The 22,595-nt window shown below is 49.0% G+C and overlaps 1 protein-coding gene across 1 annotated transcript in view; it reads right to left on the bottom strand.

Annotated features, from left to right (window-relative positions):
• Positions 1-22,595, bottom strand: part of PDIA5 (protein disulfide isomerase family A member 5) — a 90,420-nt gene that overhangs the window by 51,924 nt on the left and 15,901 nt on the right. The window contains exons 2-5 of the mRNA XM_008052803.1: positions 13,932-14,058; positions 10,830-10,917; positions 1,070-1,153; positions 770-815 (exon numbers count right to left, since the gene is read on the bottom strand). Coding sequence (XP_008050994.1) covers positions 770-815; positions 1,070-1,153; positions 10,830-10,917; positions 13,932-14,058 — 345 coding nt within the window. The remainder of the gene's footprint in view (positions 1-769; positions 816-1,069; positions 1,154-10,829; positions 10,918-13,931; positions 14,059-22,595) is intronic.

Here is a 22,595-nt window from a genome sequence, read left to right as displayed (position 1 = left end):
ATGGAAGGAGACACAGATGGAGAAATGGGACAGCTAAAGCGACAGAAGCACCAGCTCTAATTCGGTCTGAGAAGGTGGAGAGTTAATGGAGTGAGTTCAGACATGTCGGGACCAGAAGAAACATGTGGTCCCAGCCAAGACAGGACAAGAAAGCAGAAGACAGGCTAGAGAGGAGAGTGCTGATGTTGAAGGAGGAAAGTCAAGAACAGAAGGACTCAGGATGAGGCAGCTGCTTTGTGATGACATCAGGTTACAGAATCTCCTATTTCTTTTCATTTATGCTTTTCCACCTAAATTGGATTGACAGCAGGGACACGTCAGTAACATCCCTACCTCATCTGGAACAAATCATATAATCCCAAAGGTTCCAACCTGCCCGTGTCCTGTACCCTGTGCTAACGTGGGCAACGTTCAGTCTCCTCAGCCTGGAGGTGGTCACTGTGGACACCACCACTGAGATGGTGGCTTTGAAACCACAGCAAAAGGAGACTCAGGCCTTTGGAGGGGAGAGGGGTGACATCACCTGCCTCACTGGACAACTGCTGATACATTCACAAACTTATCTCCATTCTGGGTCATCTCTGCTGTGTTAACAGTTGCAAACTTTTCCAGACATTCTGCTGACATATGCTCTAGAGACAAGAATCCCTCAGGTCATTCAGAAGAGCTATCTGTGCAATCTGCCCTTCCTTCTCTCAGAGAGAACCTGCTAGACTTTGGGTGTCCATTCGGACTCCACCTCTGCTGAGAACAAGGGAGGTAAATTTACCTTAAATGTCACAGCTCGGTTATATTCAGTATGAAATGCACCATCCCTGTCAAATGAGGAGAAAAAGGTGTTAACTTTAAGAATGTTGTGAAGATACATACTTTGGTTTCCTGTAGCATCTTAATAAGATTCAGCTTTTGAACATAGTTCAGGATTTTTTTTTTAAAGAAATAATTGTAAACACACACAAAACATCATTCTTAAATAAAATTAATCTAACTAAAACTTGCTGTTCCCTGAGAATACCAACAAGAGCTTTCAGCACTTACTCGGAAATTGGAAATGCCCATGTGTACTTACTGGTAATGGAATAATTCGACTTTTTTGTCCTTTGGGCTCAGGTCAACTTTCATCTTCTTGCACAATTTTCTACTCTCTGCGTCACTGAAAGACAAAAATGTCGGGAGTCGTTTATTACTTGAAGCCTCACAAAGGTGTTGACAGCAAAATCTGCTGGTGTCCTAAGAAATAAACCAGGTAGCTTGGAATTCTCAATAGCAGATGAGGACCTTATATCCACGGGTTCTGAGAGAACTGGAGGAGAGAGATTAACCAACAGGGGATGGGCTGATGAAGAAAGACAGGTACAAGCACAGGAGAGGAAGTACCATGACTCCTAAGTGGCAACATAGACAGGTCCAGACACAGGAAGTGCCCCAGAAGCTTAAGGGGTGGACAGCTCCCTGTGATAAGAGAAATGATCTTAAATCCTGGCTCTCTTTAGAATCACCTGGGGATGTTTTAAAAATATTGATTCCCTGGACCTCCCCAGATCATTAATTCAGAATCTTTGTGGGCACAAGGCCAAGCAAGACTTTTGTTTTTAAAGCTCTAACACACACCACCTGTTATGCACCAACTGACCAAGACAAGAGGAAAACATTCTACTGTGTTGAAGCAGTTACAAAATCTGATCAGGTATTGACAAAAGCCAAAAGGGGAAAGCTTTGGTTCCAGGAGTCCTCCTTGGCATCTGAGATGATACATTCTCGCAGCTCTTCCAAAAACAAATGTCTGTCAAGTGCCATTCCCTGTTTACAAAGCGCTCCTGCCCAATCTCATCTCATCTTGGTGTCCTTCCTATTAAGACCAATGGATCCCAAAATATGATCCCTGGTCCAGCAAGAACCTGTGAGAAATGCAAATTCTCAGCCCCATCCCAAGCCTGCTAAATCAAATACCCTGGGGGTAGCTGAGTAGTTGCATTTGAACAAGGCTGCCTGGTAACTCTGATGTATGCTCAAGTTTGGGAACCACTCAATGCATTAGACCAGCTTCCTGCACTGGCTCTTCCTCTTCTCCCCCTACCTCCACGAGGTTTGGCTCCCCCTGCACCCTAACCAGCCCCTCAGAGACCTGATCTGCTCTCACAACTTCCCTATCCTCCCTGCATTCAGTCAGTCACCCCACAGAGCCCTGCTTGCTACCTGAGGGCCATCTCCCCAGACCTAAAAGGACTCAGTGAGGGCATCTTGGCCAACCCATGCCCACTGGTCACCACGGACTACACAGCTGGAATCTCTGGGGGAACTATTTGGACAGGTACGACAGCTACCTGAGGCAAGTCCCTTCCTCTCCCACCTGTTTACATATCTCACCTCCATAGACAGCTGTCAGCCTAGCACAGCTGTGCACCAGCCCAGAACAGATGGGCTAATTAAACCATTCTGCTCAAATCTAAAAGCAACACTCATCAGTGGACATGTAAAATTATGGGGCTTCATTTTAAGTGTAAAGATGCAATTTGCAATTCAAGAAGCTTGTCCTGCTGGGCATAGAGGCTCACGCCTATAATTCCAGCACCTCAGGAGGCCAAGGTGGGAGTACTGCTTGACCCCAGGAGTTCAAGACCAGCTTGGGCAACATAGTGAAACCTCGTCTTTACAAAAAAATAAGACAAGCACGGTGGCATGAACTTGTAGTCTCAGCTACCTGGGAGGTTAGATGGAAGGATCACCTAAGCCCAGGAGGTCTAGTCAGTGGTAAGCTGTGATTATGCCACTGCACCCCAGCCTGGGCAACAGTGTATGGGTCAGAAAGGGGGAGTGCCACCCTGGCCCCACCTCACCCAGGTCCAGGGGTTGCCCTCTACCAGTCCCAGCTGTCCAGTTATCACTGTGGCCACTGCAACTTCCAGCCCTGGGCCTGGCAAACAGCAGGGCCTCAAGAAATGTATGAAGTACCCAGAAAGGAAAGGTTAATGGCATTGCAATGGTTTATCCCCAAGGTGGCAAGGGTATTTGAAGACAGGGAGAGTCCAGAGAGAAGGGTTAAGCTGAGAGGGGACACAAAGGAAGAAAGCCAGAAGGCGGTCCAGGATATCCACTGCTGGAAAGTGTCTTATCCTAAACCCTCTGTGGTGCCATACATACCTCTTCTGACAACATCTATTACAGTTTGGGTTTGCCCTGTCCACAGGGGCTCTGTGGTGAGCTGCACTGACAGGCGGTGTGTTTGTCTGAGAAAACCACAAATGAGATGCCCTTTCCCTGCCTGAGTTAATTCCCTGGGAGAGAGGGTTCAACTCCGGATGATTACAACTACTCCCTTGGCACTTTCCTTGTCGGGCTTTGTTCTGCTGTGCTCCACTATTTCTGTGACCACCTACTGTCCACCCAACTGCGGGAACAAACAGTGGCTGGGGCAGACACCGGGCCCTCCCTCAGCCCCATCCTGGCAGCCAGCAGGGGCACCCCAAGGTCTGCTCTCTGCCTCTCACTGCAGACACTGCAGCACCTGCCCTGGTGGCTCAGACACTTTGAGGCAGTCACCCCATGTCACCTGGTGGGAGAAATCCACCCCACACTGCCTCTCTTTTTCATCAAGCCTGGCTGGCAGCCTCTGCCTGTGACTTTCACAGCGGAAAGAGGAATGACAGGTCTAGGGTCATTCCAGCCCCAATCCCTGCCCACTCTGCAGGAATCCACACCATGGAAAAGTCCCGCCACTGCAGCCTTAGGTTTCCTGAGGGCCCAAGCTTGGCTCAGGAGCAAGTTGGCTGGTAGAGCTGGGGTACACAGGCTCCCTCGCCTGTTCCTTGTGTGGCCTCCAAGGTCTAGCCCAGGCCCACAGCCTTCCTCCCTCATTCCAGCTAAGAGGATTGCCCATCTCCGTCACAGGATTTCTTGTTGCATGCTCTGTGCAGCCTTCTTCCTCAGGTTATGTGACACTCCCAAGGATTCTGTTCGGCCCCTTCCCCCCATACACATACATACACACTCTCAGAGGGGTCGGTGGGAAGGAGGCTTGCTGTCCTGTCTGAGCACACTTTTGACACAGACTGGAGGGCCACAGCCACTGGTTCCAGCACTCCTGATCTTTCTTCCTCTGCTGTCCCCCTCTCTTTGGTGGTGACTGACACTGACTGCACATCAGAAATATGTGCTCCACAAGGGCACAGGCTTAGCTTTGCTCACAGCTATCTCCCCAGAGTCATAACAGCAGCTGGCACACAGTAGGCACTTTATAAATAACCTGACTGTGCAGGTGAATGAATGAAATGAATGATGCTGTCTTGTTGCTACCAGGATGAGGCTCTGTATTTCTGGCTTCCAGGGATCGCTGGGCTCTATCTGTGGTGCTCCAGGAATCCTGCTAGGTGACAATTCCTGACAGTGTTCTCTTGGCTCTTTTCACCTCCCTCCTACAATTCTGTCTCTCTGAGTGTATGAGTGTGTGTGTGTGTGCGTGTGTGTGTGTGTGTGTGCGTGCGTGCACAAGCGTGTACGTGCACATGCCCATGTACTAATTGTGCACTGCAGACAATGAAAGTCCTAAGAGTTGGAGAAGGGAAGAAAATTACCCAGGCTCAGGGACTTAAAAGGATCTGGGTTGATAGATTAAGTACAATTAATTGATCTGCTGCCTCCCTCCCTCCCCCAGCCAGTGACTAAGGCTCTAGGGGAAAGAGGAGACAGTGGCAGAGAGCAGGGAAATGAGATGCTTTGTTAGAAGGGGGGTGGGTAAAGAAGACCACTGTGGGGCATGGAGTGTGGCCTGGCCATACAGAGGCCCTCACCTGCTACTCCCCTGGCCCCCATCCTACAGGAACCCTCTGTGCACACACTTGCCTCTTGTTCTGGGGAATAAGGCATCAAGGTCACTGGTCTGTGACATCCTGCCCCTCCCTCCCTTGCTTGGCTCTCCTCCACGGAGAATGTGGAAGGAAAGATTCCAGAGGCCCGTACACACTTCTCTCTCCCCCCACGCCCTCACTCCCAAACCGGCACGTAGCCATGAGCATTTGTGTCTGAATCTGTCGTGGGGTAGCTGGTTGCTAGTCTGATGTGGCTGCTGTAAGTACATGGTGTTGGGTTTATTAGATCTTCCTATGCAGTAATAATCATCCAGGAGACTGGGAGTCAGACCCAGGAATCAAAGGTGAGGGTGAGAGAAGCAAGAAAGAGAAGAAGCAGGCCAGGTGTGGTGGCTCACACCTATAACCCCAGCACTTTGGGAGACAGAGGCAAGAGGATTGCCTGAGACCAGGGATTTGAGACCAGCCCGGGCAACTTGGCGAGACCCTGTATCTACAATAAATCAAAAAATCAGCCAGGCATGGTGGTGCACGCCTGTGGTTCAGCTACTTAGAAGGCTAAAGTGGAAGGATCACCTGAGCCCAGCAGGCTGAGGCTGTGGTGACCATGAGTGTGCTACTGCACTCTAGCCTGGGCAGCAGAATAAGACTCCTACTCAAAAAAGAAAAAAAAGAGAAGAAGCAAGGAAAGGGGACCAAGGAAGGGGGGCTCTGAGGTCTGTCACAAGTCTAGCCTAAGTAGCACAACCAGCTGGAATGACAGTTCTACATCTGGCTCTGCCACCAGTCTATGACCTCTGGTGAGACCTTTGGTTTGCAGGAGTTGTCCACATAAACTGAATGGAGCTTCTGATGTCTCAGCAGGGTCAAGTAATACTAAGGCACCAAAATAGGCCACCATATATCCTGATGCATGAACCAGGAGCCAGAACCTGGGACAGAAGATGGAAACTCAAAACAATCTGAACTCCTATTCATCTCTCTCCTTGCCTCCCACCTGGATCCTGACTCAGCCACATCAGCATTCTTACGTCCACGGCAAACCACGTGTGGCATCCTCCTGCTGGGGTAGAAAGGAGACTGCTCCAAAACCAGGAGGCAAGTCCTCTGCCTGTCTTGGCCACAAACTTTGTGCCTGTGGCTATCCCAGCTCTCTGGGCTCTGTTTCTCCATCTAAAGGGATAACTCTCTTCTTCCCATCTGTCAGGTCTCACATGGTGGGCTTCTGCACAGGTGACCTATGGTCCCCTAGGACAGGTAGGAGAAGGGTAGGAAGTGGCCTCCCCTCAGAGACATGAAAAATGGGAGATGAGTAGTGAGCAAGAAGCACTGAGAGTGACTACTTGGTGCCAGGTAGCAAGGATGACATGAAAGAAAGTGGTTGGGCATACAAGGCAAGAGACAATGAGAGAACAGTCCTGGAAGAGCTGAACTGTGCACTTGGATGCCTTTAGTGGTCACATAGCATACTCTGATGAAGAAACCCTCTCTACTAGGGCTCCTCCCCGATCCGGCTGCTCCTCCTGGTCCCCACCTCAAGAAGGTCCACGGCAAAATCTGAACTATGCAGTACAGTTAATAGGAGTAATGGGAATAAGAGAGAGAAGAACATGGCTTCCCCTCCGCAGACATGGAAGGTCCTCTCCACTCCCTCCCAGCCCAGCAAGTTTAGGGCTCTGCTCCTCCTGGGGACATGTCACCCCAACAAGTGCATGGCAATGCACCAGAAGGTATCTGAAGCTACAAGGTCAACACAGCACTTCTCCTGGGAGTCAATTTTATCCCATGGTAAATAATGTAGAACATCCTATATTTAAAGGAGCAAATGCTAAATTCAAATAACTTTTAGGAGAAAGTAGAAGATTTTAGAATATGTTATGCCTGCCCTGGCAGACCCCCCCAGTCTTGCATCTGGGAAGCCATCACTGCTCCGGAGAAATTAAGCAGATGGGAGGAGGAGAGCAGAGCAGAAAGCAAATGTGGTTAGGCAGTGACCTTAAACCCCTAGGAAAAGAAAGCAGTGAGCACCTGATAGGACAGTCTTGCCCCAGTGAGACTCAGCCTTAGGAATTAGCATGTCAGGCACAGCTCCATGCTGGCTTCAGCTCAACTTCCCAGACAGCAGCACTCCATGCCAAGGCCAGACCCCAGCGCCAGGCAGGCAGGGCACGAGGGGAATACCAACTCCCTTACACATAACCCACTTAGCTGGACAACCACCACCAGCCAGACTGAGCGTGGCTGTTGAGGTCTGAGCCAGGAGGTGGAGTGAGGGGGAAGGAGAGCTGACAACACCCTGGACAGAAGCCAGACACCGTGCAGACGCCTCACAGCAACAAGTTGTAGGGCCTGGGACCAGGGAGGAAACCAACAGAGAGGGGTATGAGTGTTCCTGCAGGTTCCATGTAGGAATAGGTAGGAAAGACTGGGAAAGGGTAAAAAGGAGGAAAAGAAATATGGATACAGACAGGTGAGAAGAAAAAAGAAGTCAAAGAAGAGGGTCGAGGGGAAGTCAAGAGTAGAGAAAAGGCAATAGGAGAGAGAAAAAAGGGAGAGAGAAGAGAGCCTTAGGGAGAAGGACAGGAGACACCCAGAAGGGGAAGGGAGACACACACAGAGAAAAAGACCCTCCCCTCAGAGACTGGAAGGCACATGTCTACCACTTACCACCATACTTGCACTATGCACACCAAGCCTGGCAGCTTCTAGCATTTTCTGAATCAGACTATTTAGGGATGAGAGCAACTTGGAAGATTCAACTCCACATTTCACAGAAGATTAAACTGAAGCCCAGAGAGGGGCAGTGACTTGCCAAAGGCCTCACTGCTACTTGATGTCAGAGCCTGGACTCAGCCAGGTCTCTTGTCCTGTAATCCTACAAATTCCACTGCATCCTACTTAAGGAATACAGCATAACACACTATGGGCTAGGGCTAACTCCTATGCCCAAAGCTTTGTTCAGGGTCATCCTCACAACAACTAAGGAATCTTCACCCAATAAAAAATTGTTAAATGAACAAACATACCATTTCTCCCACTCCAGCTTCTTCCTGAACAATCTTGCTCAGAAGAAAAAAACCAAGTAGAATGGTGTCTCACACTGAAACTGTGCTTTCTATTCTAGAATTTCCACTTATCGGACCCTTAACCATAGACCTAGAAAAAAGATAGAGTGTGCACCACCATCCCATTTCACAGGAAATAGACTCAGGGTGACTGACTTGTCCAAAGTCACAGGGCTTGTTAGAAGCGCAGCTGCCTTCAACATAGGCCTCCTCCCAAGTACGTGGTTTTTCCCTCATTCCATATACCTACGAAGATGTCTCAACACCAGGGCAGCCGCTTCTCTTACTTCAGGCGCTCTCTGTTCCCTTCACCTGTCCTTTAAAGGAAAAAGCAGAGTGACCTGTATACCCCTGACCCAGTCACCCCCACCCCAAGCCCTGTCCCCATCCTAGCCGCCAACCCTTTGTGGGCAGGGCAGGAAGGGGAGCTGGAAAAGATAGACGAGAGCTTTAGCAGAGCCCTCTGGAGGAAGACGAGCTCTGGCAGGCCATCTGCTGTTTAACGGCAGCAGGGATAAAGACAGCAGCATGGCTCTGTGCCACCCACCCACTCCTACACAGACAGTACCGGAAAGTGTCCCCAACAGCACTTTTGCCCATCCCTGGGAGTGTCTCATTTATAGACCCACAAACACGGACTGGGTGCACTTAGGAATACAGCAAGAGCTGTCATCGCAGGGCCCTATGGAGTTAACCCAGGAGCTTCCCATGCCCTACGGACTTACAGAACAAGTTTTGACATGTGGGCGTGAGAGTGGACAAGCTGGAGGACAGAACCAGCCCAAACCCTTGGGGAATCTCCTTGTATAACTGTGGTCTGTGAGAATGGCCACCTAGGGTGTCCTGCATGGACCACTGCCCGGAGTTCTGTCTTTGGGCTACTTGGGAAAGATCTGGTTGCACCCTGCCTCTAATTTCAAACTCAGACCCAGATACTCCTGTTTCCAACTTAATCCACTTTGGTTCCATAACCCACCTACTTATCTAAACTACTTTAAAAGCTGTTTAACATTTCAGATTATACTTCCACTTGCAGGGATAAATTCAATAAACTGAATAGCCATCCTTTAGTCTGCAAACTCTTAAGCTCTCAGGGTTTCCCTGCCCCAATTTTAATCTTTTTTTTTTTTTTGAGTTGGAGTCTCACTCCGCTGCCCAGACTGGAGTGCAGTGGCCACTCCCAGCCACCGTAGCCTCGACTTGCTTGGCTCCGGCGATCCTTCCGCCTCAGCCTTCCAAGTAGCTGGAACTACAGGCGTGTGCTACCACGCCCAGCTAACCTGCCCCAATTTTAATTTTAGCACATTGATAGTCACAGGATTTTCTCATTGGCACTTTTATTGACTCTAGACGTTATGTCTCCAAACTTTAGTACTGAATTCTAATCTTCAAAGTCTGTCTTCGCACTAACCCCAGGCCCCACTGGGTTCTGGCATCCTGCTCTGGCTATTCTCCAGGCCATTCAGGGGCTTTTACCTCCATGGGCAATGTTGGGGGGTCTACACCAAGGGAGCCACCTGCAGGGAGAAACAGGGCACTTTGAACAGATTGTACTGTGTTCTGAGGTCTTTGCACCAACTTTGAACTTCATCTCCTCTGTGAAGCTTTTCTCTACCTTTCCAGGCAGAATCAAGTGCTTTTCCCTCCATATATACATACAGCCTCTGTTTAAGCACCTTTTACCTGGCACTCCTGCCTCCTCCTTGCACACTGAGCTCCTTGGAGATGCAGATATTCATCTGTGCATTCTCAAAGCACACAGTACGTGCATGGTAATGGTGGCTGAATGGACCAGGTGGAGACAGCCACTAAATCAAAGCTCTTCTGTCCATGTCTGCCACCTATTAGCCTCCTAAGAATTCCCCACCAGAAGGTTCCATCACCTTGGCAGAAATGTTGCCATCTTCAGATATGGAAATTCCCAAGTGCTCTGTCCTATCTAATAGGCTTTGTTCACTTTGCCAGTCACACAGAACACTGCTGGTACAATATGGGAGGTGGAGCAACACGTGGAAGGCAAGAACACTTTCAGACCCACTGTGAACAAGCATTAGCCAATGGCTGAGATCTCTCTAGCTGCCTAGTGAGTAGTCTTTCCTGTTAGTATCTGAATGAACCTGGAGGTATGAGGCAAGACACATACACCCCTACAGCACACACCACTTGGCTCAAAATTATTCTCCTAGTCTCACTAAGTGCTTTGTCAAAATATGCATATGCAAAATATGAAAATATCTCCCTCAATTCTCTCCAGTCTTCAGGTAGAACAAGCTTGAGATCATCAACTTCTAAATCAGTCATGTCCCAAAAATTCACTTGCAAAACAGCCATTTAGAACTCAGACTGAACAGGAAGAAGATTACACAGGAGTAGACCCCATAAAAGCTCACAGGGCTTGTGACTCAGGCAAGAAGAGCTACATTAAAGATTTAGAAGAGCTTTTCAGGTCTGGGTCACCTCAGAAGCCATGGCATGGTCAGGTTGGCCAGCTGATTCCACTGCCTTTGCAGTGGGCAGCAGAGATATCTAGTGGTAATGACCTGGGGTAGAGGTAAGACTCATACTTTTTGCTGCAGACCTACCACAAGCAAACCTACTGATGATCCTGAAAATCATCTTGCCTCTCTGGGCATCAGGAACCCCCTCTAAAAAACAGAGAGGCCCCTCTGCTACCCACCTCCCTCAAGGAAGACAAAATTAAGCAACATGTGAAAACAGTAGAAAGTGAAAGCTCTATGGAAGAAGGGAAGAAAGAGGGTCAGGGCTGGAAAGAAAGGGAGGGAGAGCCACACCCTACTCCTTACAGCCCAGAGATGACTTCGAAGTATCAGTAGGGAGAATCTCTCCATCACATCCTCTCTTTCAGAGCATTAATCAAGGGAAAGATCCCTATCCCACCTACCAAAGCCCCAGTGCCCCCGGCCCAGCAGCCACTGCGCCCCATGTCCCCAAAACATACCCACAGTCCACCCAGCAGATGGTGCCTTGTCCTTTCACTGCCTGGGCCACCGTGGACAATAACCTGAGATGATTTTCAGCTGCCGCCTCTGTAGAAAAACAAAAAATTAAAATCTGCGCCCAAGGACAACAGACTACCCCTGTATCTTCCCTCAGGGCTGGGAAAGAATGGAAACCAATCCCAAAGGCAGTGGGGAAATCTTGAGCACCAGGTAAAACACTTATCCTTGCACACAACAATGCCAGGGCTTGTGCTGCAAGAAAGTCCTGGCTCTTTCTGAAACCCTGGATCCCGTCATCCTCAAGGGCCTTTCTCTTGGACACAGAACCCCCAACTCACCTCTCCTTTAAGTCACACCTCACACCTTACTCTTCCCAGTCGAACTTCTGACATATTTCTGGGATCAATTTTGAAAATTCCATAAACAAACAATTACAATCCTATAACTAAAGTAGTGAGTAATGTTGTCCATTCCACACTCATCTGTCCTGGTGCCCCACCTGGGAGCTGACAAAGGCTGGGAGCAGATCCTTCCTTTACTTGTGCATCACACGCTCATCCAGGAGCTCGGTACAGCCTGGAAATAAAATTAGGTCTGTGCGTGACACTTGTGTCTGATGGGCCAATGCAAGTATACCTAAGATATGTTTCACAGCCCGTTCCCCGAAAGCCACAGAGCAAGAGCCAGCCCTGGCAGCACCTCTGGGCCTCAGCTGCAGAAATGTGGACTACGCCTTGAACAGGACAGAGCGAACGCTAGAGAGGAAGAGTTTCTCACTGTGCAGGTGCCATACCTGTGGATTGGAGCAAAGCACCTGGATACTACTATGGGAAAGCAGGGTCTCAGGGACAGAGCCTCTGTGACCAGGATTTTAAAACTGCCAGCCTGCATCGGCCTGCTGCAGCATGGCTGCAGCCAGTGTTTAATACCTGCAGCCAGAAGACTCCTGCATCACCTTCCAGGTGATATCATGAGCTCACTCGAAACCCTGGCAGGCAGACACTGGTAGGGAGAGCAATCAGCTGCCTTCTCCCGCCAAAAACCATATGATACATCTCAAAGCCAAGCCAATATGATGTCTGAATTAGGTGCCCTTGCGGATCTCCTCTGCTGCTGTGGATAATGGTGCTGTTTTTGAAGACAGCATGCTGAGCCTTTCACAGAAGCAAATCAAAAGCATCACTCCAGCTCAGGCACAGAATCACTTGTGGGAGACACGCCCTGGGAGCCATGGCCAGCGCAGCCAAGGAGGGTGAGCCGCGGAGGTGGGGAAAGCCATTGTTCCACTGCTCCGACCTGCTTCTGGGAAGCAGGGGAGAGAGGAGCGGGGAGAATAAAGTAGACAACATAAAGCACCCCCTGCCCTACCCCTGCCTTTCAGCAACAGGAAGAGAGGCACTGTTTAGACAGATGGGAGGGAGGGAAGAAAATCCAGTCTCTGTGCTGCTCAGAAAACCTGCTGAAGGTCACCAGTCTCAGGCGGCAAGGAGGCAGGAAGGTAAAATAATCGCCCAGGCCTCCCTAGACAATTAAAAGCAGGAAGTAGCCTGGCAAGTGGGGAGCACTGGGGTTCTTCGCTCAATGACTCAAGTCAGTGCTTGGGCTCTGCCTCCTGCCCCACAAGCCCCTAACAACAGACCCACTTTCCTACTCTCTAACTTACCAGAATGATTTCCTGGTCTCAGCCCCATTCCGGTCTCAAAGCCCTTCTGTTCCTGCAGAATCAATACATTCCTTCCTATCCTCCATCAGAGGAAATGAGAGGCAGGGTGTCACAGGGGACTGACCAGCTCCCATCTACTGACCAGCTAGTGGATCAGATGGGTCGGTGACTCTCAGCTTCAATTTCCTCACTTGTAAACTGGATGTTCTCGAACAACCTGCACTGCCTCCCTCATGGCAAAGGAGCAAATGAGACTGTACCATAAAAGCAAATCATAGAGTCCTTATAAGATAATAACCTTATAGGAGGGAATTAAGTCCAGAAAAGGAACAGAGTGCGTTCCTTCACTGACAACCACCCCAGCTCCAGGAGTATCCAAGGCAGCGAGCCACATTTATTCAGGGCCCTAGACCTCAGGCCTCAAAAGTAACACTGCTCCCCTCCTTGCCTCAGTTTCCCCCCATCCCTGACAGCAGAGAAATTCCAGTCACATGCTGGGCTTCCAACAACACACTCACGGAGTGTGTGCCAGACCCTCAGAAGGGGAAAGAGCAGCAACGAAAACAGCCATGTGCCAGGAAAGCTTGGTGGATGTAGGCTTCAAGAGGGACACACATCGAAAGCATCCATCAGTCCCAAGTGCCCATGAGTGTCCAGGAAGAGCTGTGCCCGGAACTGGCCCAGCCACCGGTTGCTGCTTCTCCAGGGCCACGGAAAATTGGCATCCTTAGAAGCAGCAAAAACACTTAAGTCTGCTGGAACAGCTTCAACAGAGTCAGCATTTACCCTTCCCCAAAGTGGCTGCCAAGAGCCAAGCAAGCCTCTCTCTATCCATGATGCCCTCACCACCCTCAAGGTCAGAAGAGAGGCAGGCCACGGTTACTGCCCCCAAGGAAGTGCCCACTTCAAATTCAGTCGTGTCTGACTCTAGAGCAGGACAGATGGGCCAGGCAGGGCCAGGGCTGCCAGCCCGGGTGAATGCCCCCAAGCCTGGGACCAATTCAGCTGGGACCAATTCAGCTGGCAACATGCCAGCCCGGCCAGTTAATCAACAGCTCTGGCAAAGCATGCCCGGGCAGGGTTCAGACCCGTGCCTGTGCAGGAAGCCAAACCGTCAATCCCTGATGCCCACCATTGTGGTCATCTGTCTTCCACCACATACATCGTCTCCCTCTTGAGATGATAAGGGACTCCAGAGGATTTTTCCTAATACTCATAAAAAGTAACTGAAAAGTCCCCTGGGGATCCCAAAACAGCAGAGTGCCCCTGCGTGCATCTGCCTCTGTCTTCTGAAGAAAGCTGACCAAGCCAATATCCCTCAGACCTTCCCTGAGTGGTTTTAGTCCTAAGGTCTCCTGCCTCCCACCTTTATCCTGCTTCTTCCTTTCCATCCCATCCCAACCCATGGATGATCCCAAAGCCAGGACAGGACACTCACCAGATTTGGAGTAAAGCACCAGTACATTATTCCGGGTTCTGAGAAGTTTTTTCAAGTCCTTGGGGTCAGAGATTTTCTCAATGAGTGAGGAGACTTTTGCGGAGGACAGCCAAGTCGGCAGGACCACCTGGGGACCAAAGAGCCAAGACTGTGAGTCCCAGCTTCCAGCCAGGCCCTAGGAAGAATCAGTGCCCACAGATGTACTGCCTTGAGCACATTTTACTTCTGGAGAATGAGGGCAAACCAATAGTTCTCACGTACCACACCTACCTCTTCACCTCTAGGGACACTTCCCAGCCTACTCCCAGTCTCCAATGCCCCACCCCTCCATGCATTTTTATAAGGCTGTATGGACTGTATACGTATATAGTCCTATATATCCGTGGGTTCTGCATCTGTGGATTCAGCCAACCGTGGATCAAAAAATATTTGAAAAAAATAATAATACAATTTAAAAAATACTAATTTTAAAAAGCAGTATAACAACTATTTACATAGCACTTACATTGCATTAGGTATTATAAGTATACATGACTTAAAGCACACAGGAGGGTGTGCACAGGTTACATGCAAATACTGTGCTGTTTTATATAAAGGACTTGTACATCCATGGATTTTGGTATGCTGTGGGGGGAGGGGGAGGTCCTAGAACCAATCCCCTGCAGATACCAAGGTTGACTGTACAAGCATTCTAAGTTGTTACCCGTCAATCAAGAGCCCCATGGGCAGTCAATGTCTCTATTCTATACGTTACCCCCAAATGCCATACACTAGTCTGTGAAAATTCCATCCCATTTAAAAAATTTTTTAAATTGTATTATTATTTTTTTCAAATATTTTTTGATCCGCGGTTGGCTGAATCCACGGATGCAGAACCCACGGATATATAGGACTATATACATATACAGTTCATACAGCCTTATAAACACAAAAGCATAAAATACACGAAATAAGATTACCCCTTAATGTTTCAGATGGGAATAAAGGGGTAAGAAGTTTGTAGCTTTTCTCACTCAGACAGTGATCTCAGAAGGTCAACCAATATGAAATGAGCCAATTCTCCCCAGAGAATCCTGGAGAACTGTGGGAACTGGAGGTACCAGGCACCTCTGCAGGCACAGTGAAGGGTGTGGCTGAAAGTAATTGCGAGCGGTGTTAAATGTCTGAATAAGAAGCAGACACAAACCTGATCCTATCATCCAGTCTGTATAGCCAAGCAATGGCCCCTTCCTCACCTGGCAGAAGACAAGTAGATTACCATATGGATAGATAAATAAGAAAAGCTCCACTGGGGACACCAGGCAGAGGGTAGGAAGATAGCCCTCAGAGAAGATAAGAGGGTTAAGGGAAGTCTACAAACTGAACTTTGAGACCACCCATTCCTGCAAGCTCCTTGCACCCAGCATCTCCCTCCCCTTTTCCAGAATGCTGCCTGTTAGTCTTATTCTCCAAGCAAGAGATTAGAGAATATTTCTCTGGGGAAACTAAAGAACATAAGAAAAACAACCAAAAGGCAGTGATTTGGATATCCTCAAGTGAAACAACCAAATTCCTGCTCAAATCTCTACTGTGTGGCTCTCTCAGTAAACAACCACTCCTATCTCACACAGCCACCAATCCACATGCCAATGCCTTGCTCCTCAATAGATAGACAGGCAAGGTGTGGTGGCTGGCACCTGTAATCCCAACACTTTGGGAGCCTGAGACAGGAGGACTGCTTGAGCCCAGGAGTACAAGACCAGCCTAGGCAACATAGTGAGACCTTGTCGCTACAAAAAAAGAATCAAAAACTTAACCAGGTAATGTGGTGTACACCTATTGTCCCAGCTACTTGAGGGGCTGAGGTGGGAAGATCACCTGAGCCCAGGAGTTTGAGGCTGTGGTGAGTCATGATGGTGCCACTGCACTCCAACCTGGACAACACAGTTTGACCCTGACTTAAAAAAAAAAAAAAAAAAAAAAAAAAGATAGATAACCAAGTTTCACAAGAAATCTTTTGTCTCAACACAAAAGGCAGGGATCAAAACAAATTAATGGAAAGATGAAATTGAAAAAAAAAAAATTAAAAGTACAAAAAAAAATACCAAATTGTAAGTATTATTCTCAGATAAATAAAATGGAACACACATTAAATAAGACTAGAATGCTATTAAAAATGTATAGTCAAAGAGAATCAGGAAGAACTTTTGGAAAGTAAAACTATCACAGAAATATACTAGGGTTGGAAGCAGAATTGAAAAAAAATCTCCTATACAATAAGCTAGATCAAGAAATCTTTAAAAAAGACATAAGAAAAATAAAAAAATATATCCATTAAGTGCAAGAGCCACACTGAAGGAATCCCAGAAAAAGAAAAAAAAGAGAAAAAATAAAACTAAATAATTCAAGAAAATGTCACAGAACAGAAGAATGTATATCTCCAATAAAGAGGACCCAGCACTGTTAATTAAAAAAAAAAAACTCTCACCAAAGCACATCACTGAAAACTTTCAGAAAACTGCTGACAAAGAGGAGAGCCTAAAAATTTCAAAGAGAGAAAAAAATCACATACAAAAGATCAGGAGTTAGAATTGGTTCATCAACATAACAGAAGACAGTCAAGTGCTGCCTTCACAATTCTCAAGGAACATGATTTCCAACTGGAATTGTATACCCAGCCAAACTATCTGCCCATCATGATAATATATTTACTCAAACAGACTAAAGACATCAGATGTGCAAAATTTACAACCGATGCATTCTTCCTCAGGAAGATACTGGAACCTGTGCTCTACCAAAACAAGAAGCAAATGAAAAATCAGAGTGACACGGAACCTGGGTAATAAAGGAACCAATGGAAGAGAGAGGCAGAAGAATTACCATGGCAATGATGAAGAGCATCCCAGAACAACAACCATTTAACAGCCCACAGAATAACTAGACCAGAATGCGGCAAGGGCAGAGGTCATGGAGGAATATGGCCAATAAAAAGAGACAACTGGGCTGGGCTCGGTGGCTCAGCCTGTAATCCCAGAACTTTGGGAGGCTGAGGCAAGTGGATTGCCTGAGTCCACAGGTTCAAGACCCACCCAGGCAACTTGGCGAGACCTCATCTCTACAATAAATCAAAAATTATCCGGGCATGGTAGCAGGTACCTGTAGTTGTGGCTACTTGGATGGCTGAGGCGGAAGTATCACCGGAGCCCAGCAGGTCGAGGCTGCGGTGGCTGGGAGTGTGCCACTGCACTCCAGTCTGGGTGACAGAGTGAGACTCCAACTCAAAAAAAAAAAGACAACTGTAGATTATTTGATATGTTTAATCATACTGAGAGGAATTTTAACTTCTGCCAGAAAAATTTTTTAAAAAATAATCTGACCAAAATTATGTAGCTACTAAGTGGAGACAGCATTTGAATCCCATCTCTTAAAGGTAACCTCATGCCTTTTCAGTCCCCTTTGTAGCCAGAAGTCTTCAGTGGAGTCTGAGTTCTACCACTCAATAGTTATGATGCCTAAGCAATGTCACTCAACCTTTTAGCAGCTAAGTGACTCACGTCTGACATGGAGATAATAATACTTCCCTCACGTGATTGCTGTGAGGATGGAATGGGATAACTTATTGAACGTGATTTATAAATCATAAAGTACTTTAATAGTATCCGTTACCACAATGTAGAATACAAATTTCCATTTCAGCAGAGTAGAGGACGGAACATGACCGTACTCTAGTGTTTCTAAATATAATCTGCCACTGGAATTCAAAGGTTCCTTCTCCCCGAAGTAAAACCATTCAGGAGGAAGAGTCAAGGAATAATTTCTCCCTCCTTCTACCCAGCCAGAGCTGGGTACAATGCCTGAGGACTCACTGCCCTTACTCAGGCCACCTAAGAGCTCACCCAAATCTCATGGGACTGCATTATTATATGTTATCCTGCTATTCCCAGGAAGCAAATAGACTTTAGACTAGAAAGTTCACAGCTCAATGTGTGTGATTAGAGGGGAAAAAATAAAGAATCTGCTGGAAAAACACATTGCTTCACTGCTCTGTTTTTGATCCTCAGATAATCTGACCAGTCAAGAGAAACAACTGCCTAGCCCAGTGCATTAGGACTCTGACCTGAAGACCAGCCTCTCCTGACACTGGTGGGCAACTATACTTCTGGAACTGAGGAAAAGGGAAGGCAGGAGGGAGGGTGAGCCCAGTGCTCACCTGCCCGGGAAGCATGGAACACAGTCGAGCCGCACCGACACCCAAGTATCTACAATAGAAACCACAATTCATCAGTGTCTTTTTTTTTTTTTGAGTTGGAGTCTCACTCTGTCACCCAGACTGGAGTGCAGTGGCCGCTCCTGGCCACTGCAGCCTCGACCTGCTGGGCTCTGGCAATCCTTCCACCTCAGCCTTCCAAGTAGCTGGAACTACAGGCGCGCGCTACCACCCCTGGCTAATTTTTGACTTATTGTAGAGATGAGGTCTCGCCAAGTTGCCCAGGCGGGTCTCGAAGGCTGAGGCGGAAGGATTGCTGGAGCCCAGCAGGTCGAGGCTGCGGTGGCCGGGAGCGGCCACTGCACTCCAGTCTGGGCGACAGAGTGAGACTCCAACTCACAAAAAAAAAAAAAAAAAAAAACCACAAGAGCCTGAGGCTCCTGGCATACCCTTAGCTTCCTTCCTATAAAACCCAGTCAGTTCCTCAGGTCATCTAACCAAGGGCCACCTGAGATTAAACAAACTACTTTCCAGCCAGCCACCTAAACCTCTGACCCAATGTTCAGTGTCACACAATAGAGAATGTACACTCAACCAGAAATCCACTAAGAAAATTTTCGCTCGAAAACCATCACTGGGCATGCTGCCACTCAGACTGCCAGCCTGGTTTTGAAGCCTTAAGAAGGGTTCATCTCCTCCCTACCCTCACCCCCACCCCCAAGATTAACAGCTCTGGGGAACACAGCTGGCACAGAGCCTGGCCCATTGAAAGCCCTCAGGAAATATTTGCCCAGCATAACAAATATGACAAATTACACTAGTTGCCACACTCCTGACCTGTCCAGAGGTCACTTACTATGAGCATGTTACAGAGTGAGTCCACAGCAGCCCTCAGCGCAGAGACGATCTGGGTTGGAGCATGGCTGGGGGAGGCCAGCTGGGGTCTTGAATGCCTGGTTGAAGGGTCTGGCCTTGGGCAGGAAGTGAGTGGGAAGCATCATGGACCAGTTAGCGGGGGAGTGAAAGGATGAACGCGTGATTGTGGAGACTCATCTGGCCGTGACCTCAGACTGGGCAGTAGCCAGGGAAACTGGAGGTGGAGGGCCCAGCTGGGAACCTGCCCAAGTGGACAGAGATGGGTCAGTCAAAAGCCTCTGAGGGGAAAACAACAAAACCCAATGACTATTCATAGGTAAACGAGGAAGGAAAAAAAAAGTCTAAAATGCCTCCCAGGATTCTGGGCTGGGAGACTGAAACGCCAGCCAAAGATGGAAGAATGGAGAAGCAACAGCGGAGGAGGCTTTTCTCGTATGTGGAGCAAGATAACAACAGGCTCAAGTTTTAGACATTTGGACAATAAGGCATCAAACACAGGCATCCTCCAGGCTGCTGGGTGAGCCATCGAGTCAATGAAGTCCCTGGGGGCCGGACTAAGAGGAGACAAGGGACACCCTCAGTGAAGGAGGTGGGAAGGATTGCATTCACAGACCAGGGAGGAGTCCCTTACGAAGCAAAATGGGGAACCCACAGGCAGGATAAGTGGGAAGAGGCTGGGAAGGGGCCAAAGGCTGTGACAAAGTTCCCAGGAACGTCAGTGGTGTGCGTGTGGTAGGGATGGGAAGACGGGCTGCTAAGGAGACAGCATCTCCAGTGCAGGAGTTGGGGGAGACAGTGGGAAGGACCAGGAAGGTGCCGCCAGGGTCAGGAGAAGGATGAGCTGTCTCCACTCAAGACGGGGCACGCAGGCATCTGTGGGCATGAGAGAAGCAGAATTTGCCTAGAGAGGCAGAATGTGTAGATCTGAGAGTGAGAGAGAAAAAATAAACAGGACAGCCAGGTCCAGGAAGAATCCAGAGAGATGGGGTCCAAAGAGGTGAGATGCTAACTACGCTTCTACGAAGGGGAAGGATGAAAGGCCCCTCTGTGTCAGCCTCAGACAGACCCTCACCCTGGCGAACAACCACACAGGCTGCCAAGGAGGCCCCTTCCTCCCTCCCCTTAGGCCCAAGGGGACTTTCCTCCAGCCACTTAGCATTCTTCTTTCTCCTCCACTTCAGTCTATTTTAACCTTTCCAATGTGCACGCTCTTGCCTTTCCTTAAGATACAGCCCCAGCAAGCCTTGGAGTGCCTTGCCAAGAGCCTTCCTACAGACTTCGTAGGTCACAACCCACAAACCTTGATAACAACAGTAACTCCAGCAACAATAACAACCATAATGAGGCACGAATGATCTGCTCCTTTGTCAGGCCCTCAGGGGGGAAAGGGCAGGACTGGAGAATTGCTTCCAAAGCCAAAGCCAGCCAGGTCTGGCCAGCCACCGGATTGTGCCTGGGCTTGGTAGGATCTTTACAGTCTAAATCAATTGCTCTGGAGGTAGAGGAGAGAAAAAAAAATCCCCTTTGTTCACCAAGCAAACTCCTTCTCCAATAATTGCTTTCTTTCTGTTCACCGCCCGCCCCCCCCCCCCCCAGCTCTAACAGTTTTTACATCAGGGTTCAGCTGACCCCGTTGGCTGGGCTGAGACCCATAAAATATCTCCCTGGTACAAGGCAGAATGCTGCTGGGAAGGAGGGCATCCCCCTTCTCTGCTGCTGGGAAATAGAGGACCCCAGTGCCAGGTCCTACCTGGATCAGCAAACCAGCATCCCACCTCTATCAGAGCACTAGGCACCCCAACCCCTGACCCTCTCACAGAGCCAGCGCCCCCCTCAGAGCACCGGTCCCCTTCCACCTCCATTAGAGTACAGGCTCTCTTCAGAGCCCAGCAACACCCACAGTGTGGCACAGAGGTCCTCACTCCCACCCTCCACCATGGCTGAAGGCAACAGGGTGGAGGCCTGACCCCTTGCATCTTCCAGACCCCCTGCAGTGCTCTTGTAACAAGTATCTACCCATTCAGGGCCTGCATGCATACAGGGGACCAACCCACTCTCTTCTCCCTCTGCAGTCTTCCAGACACCACAGGAAGAGCACTGGCTCCAGAGTCACACAGACCCTGGGTAAGTGCAGGTGTCATCACTTATAGCATGACGACCTCAGGCCTGTTACTAGACCTCTGAGTGTCAACTCCCCACCTGCAAGGTAGAGAGGGCAAAACCGATGCCCACCTTGCAGGGCTGGCTCAGCACTAAACAAGGGGTGGGGAAGGGTACAAAGAACCCAACATGCCAGGCGTGGCACCTCAAGTCAGTAATCCCAGCACTTTGGGAGGCCGAGATGAGAGGATTGCCTGAGGCCAGGGGCCTGAGATCAGCCTGGACAACTTGGTACAATAAATCACAAAAAGTTAGCCAGGCATGGTGGTGCATGCCTTGTAATTCCAGCTACTTGGAAGGCTGAGGCAGAAGGATCGCCTGAGCCCAGCAGGGCAACACTGGGGTAGCCATGAACATGCCACTGCACTCCAGCCCGGCCGACAGAGTAAGACTCTTTTTTTTTTTTTAAATTATCCACACAAAAAAAGAAGAAGAATCCAACATAATCCTTGTTACATAGTAATTGTAATTATCTTAATTAATGCGACAACTCACAAGTGGAGCAAGAACAGTAAAATGGGGACCACCTCTTCCTCTCCAGGGCCTGCCTGCAATCAGCAGAACAGCAGATCCAGGCAGGAAGGCATGGACACGTACACACAGTCAGTACCAGAAACCCTGCAGTCACCACCCAGCTGCACGGCGACCCAGACCAAGAGGTCACGCAGCACATTTACAGCGCTTCCCAGGGTTGGTACCCATTAACTTGTTCACCCCTCACAAAGCCCCAGCAGGCAGGTACTCGCCTCATGCTACAGATGAGGAAACTGAGGTTCAGAGAGGTTAATTTACTTACCAAGGTCACACACTAGAACTTGGGCCTTCTGACTCCTGGCTGGAGGAGGCCTGCTTCTCTTAGCCCCACAGTCTCCCTGCATTGCCGCGACAGACAGGACAACCCAAGCCAAAAAGAAGTACCTCTCTCCCAGGAAGGACCTATCTAAGCAGCCATAAGTCCCCATCTCTCAGAATCTCTGGGCATGGAGGGTCCCAGCAGAGATTTACACTAGCCCTCTGCTTTCTGCAAGCCCAAAGGATCCTGGGGTCTGCCAGAGTCCCCCGGGGTCAAGAGCAGATCCCACATATGGCAGTGAGCCCGGGTCTGTTCCCAACCAGAGAATGTGTGCAGGATCATGTGCCCCACCTCCCCCCTGGCTCTCACCCTCATGCTCCACTGCCCACCCACCTGCACACACACTATTCATGTCACCTCACTCAACCAGGCCCATCCCCAGGCAAAAGGGGTAAGAGTCGCATGCACTGAAAAATCTCAGGGAGAACAGTCCTTGCCACATGACACCTCAGCTTTAAAAATTTCCCCGTCTCTGGAGCGCGTGCCAGCACCCTCACATTCTCCATCACTGGCAAAGCCATCTGTCATTATAGATTTACTACTCAATGCAGATCAGGATGCCAAAGATACTCGATTACATATAAGTAGC

This window comes from Carlito syrichta, unplaced genomic scaffold (assembly GCF_000164805.1).
Source record: "Carlito syrichta isolate Samal-C Ts95f unplaced genomic scaffold, Tarsius_syrichta-2.0.1 Scaffold287526, whole genome shotgun sequence".
NCBI lineage: Eukaryota > Metazoa > Chordata > Mammalia > Primates > Tarsiidae > Carlito > Carlito syrichta.
This window is presented reverse-complemented; position numbering and strand designations above follow the sequence as displayed.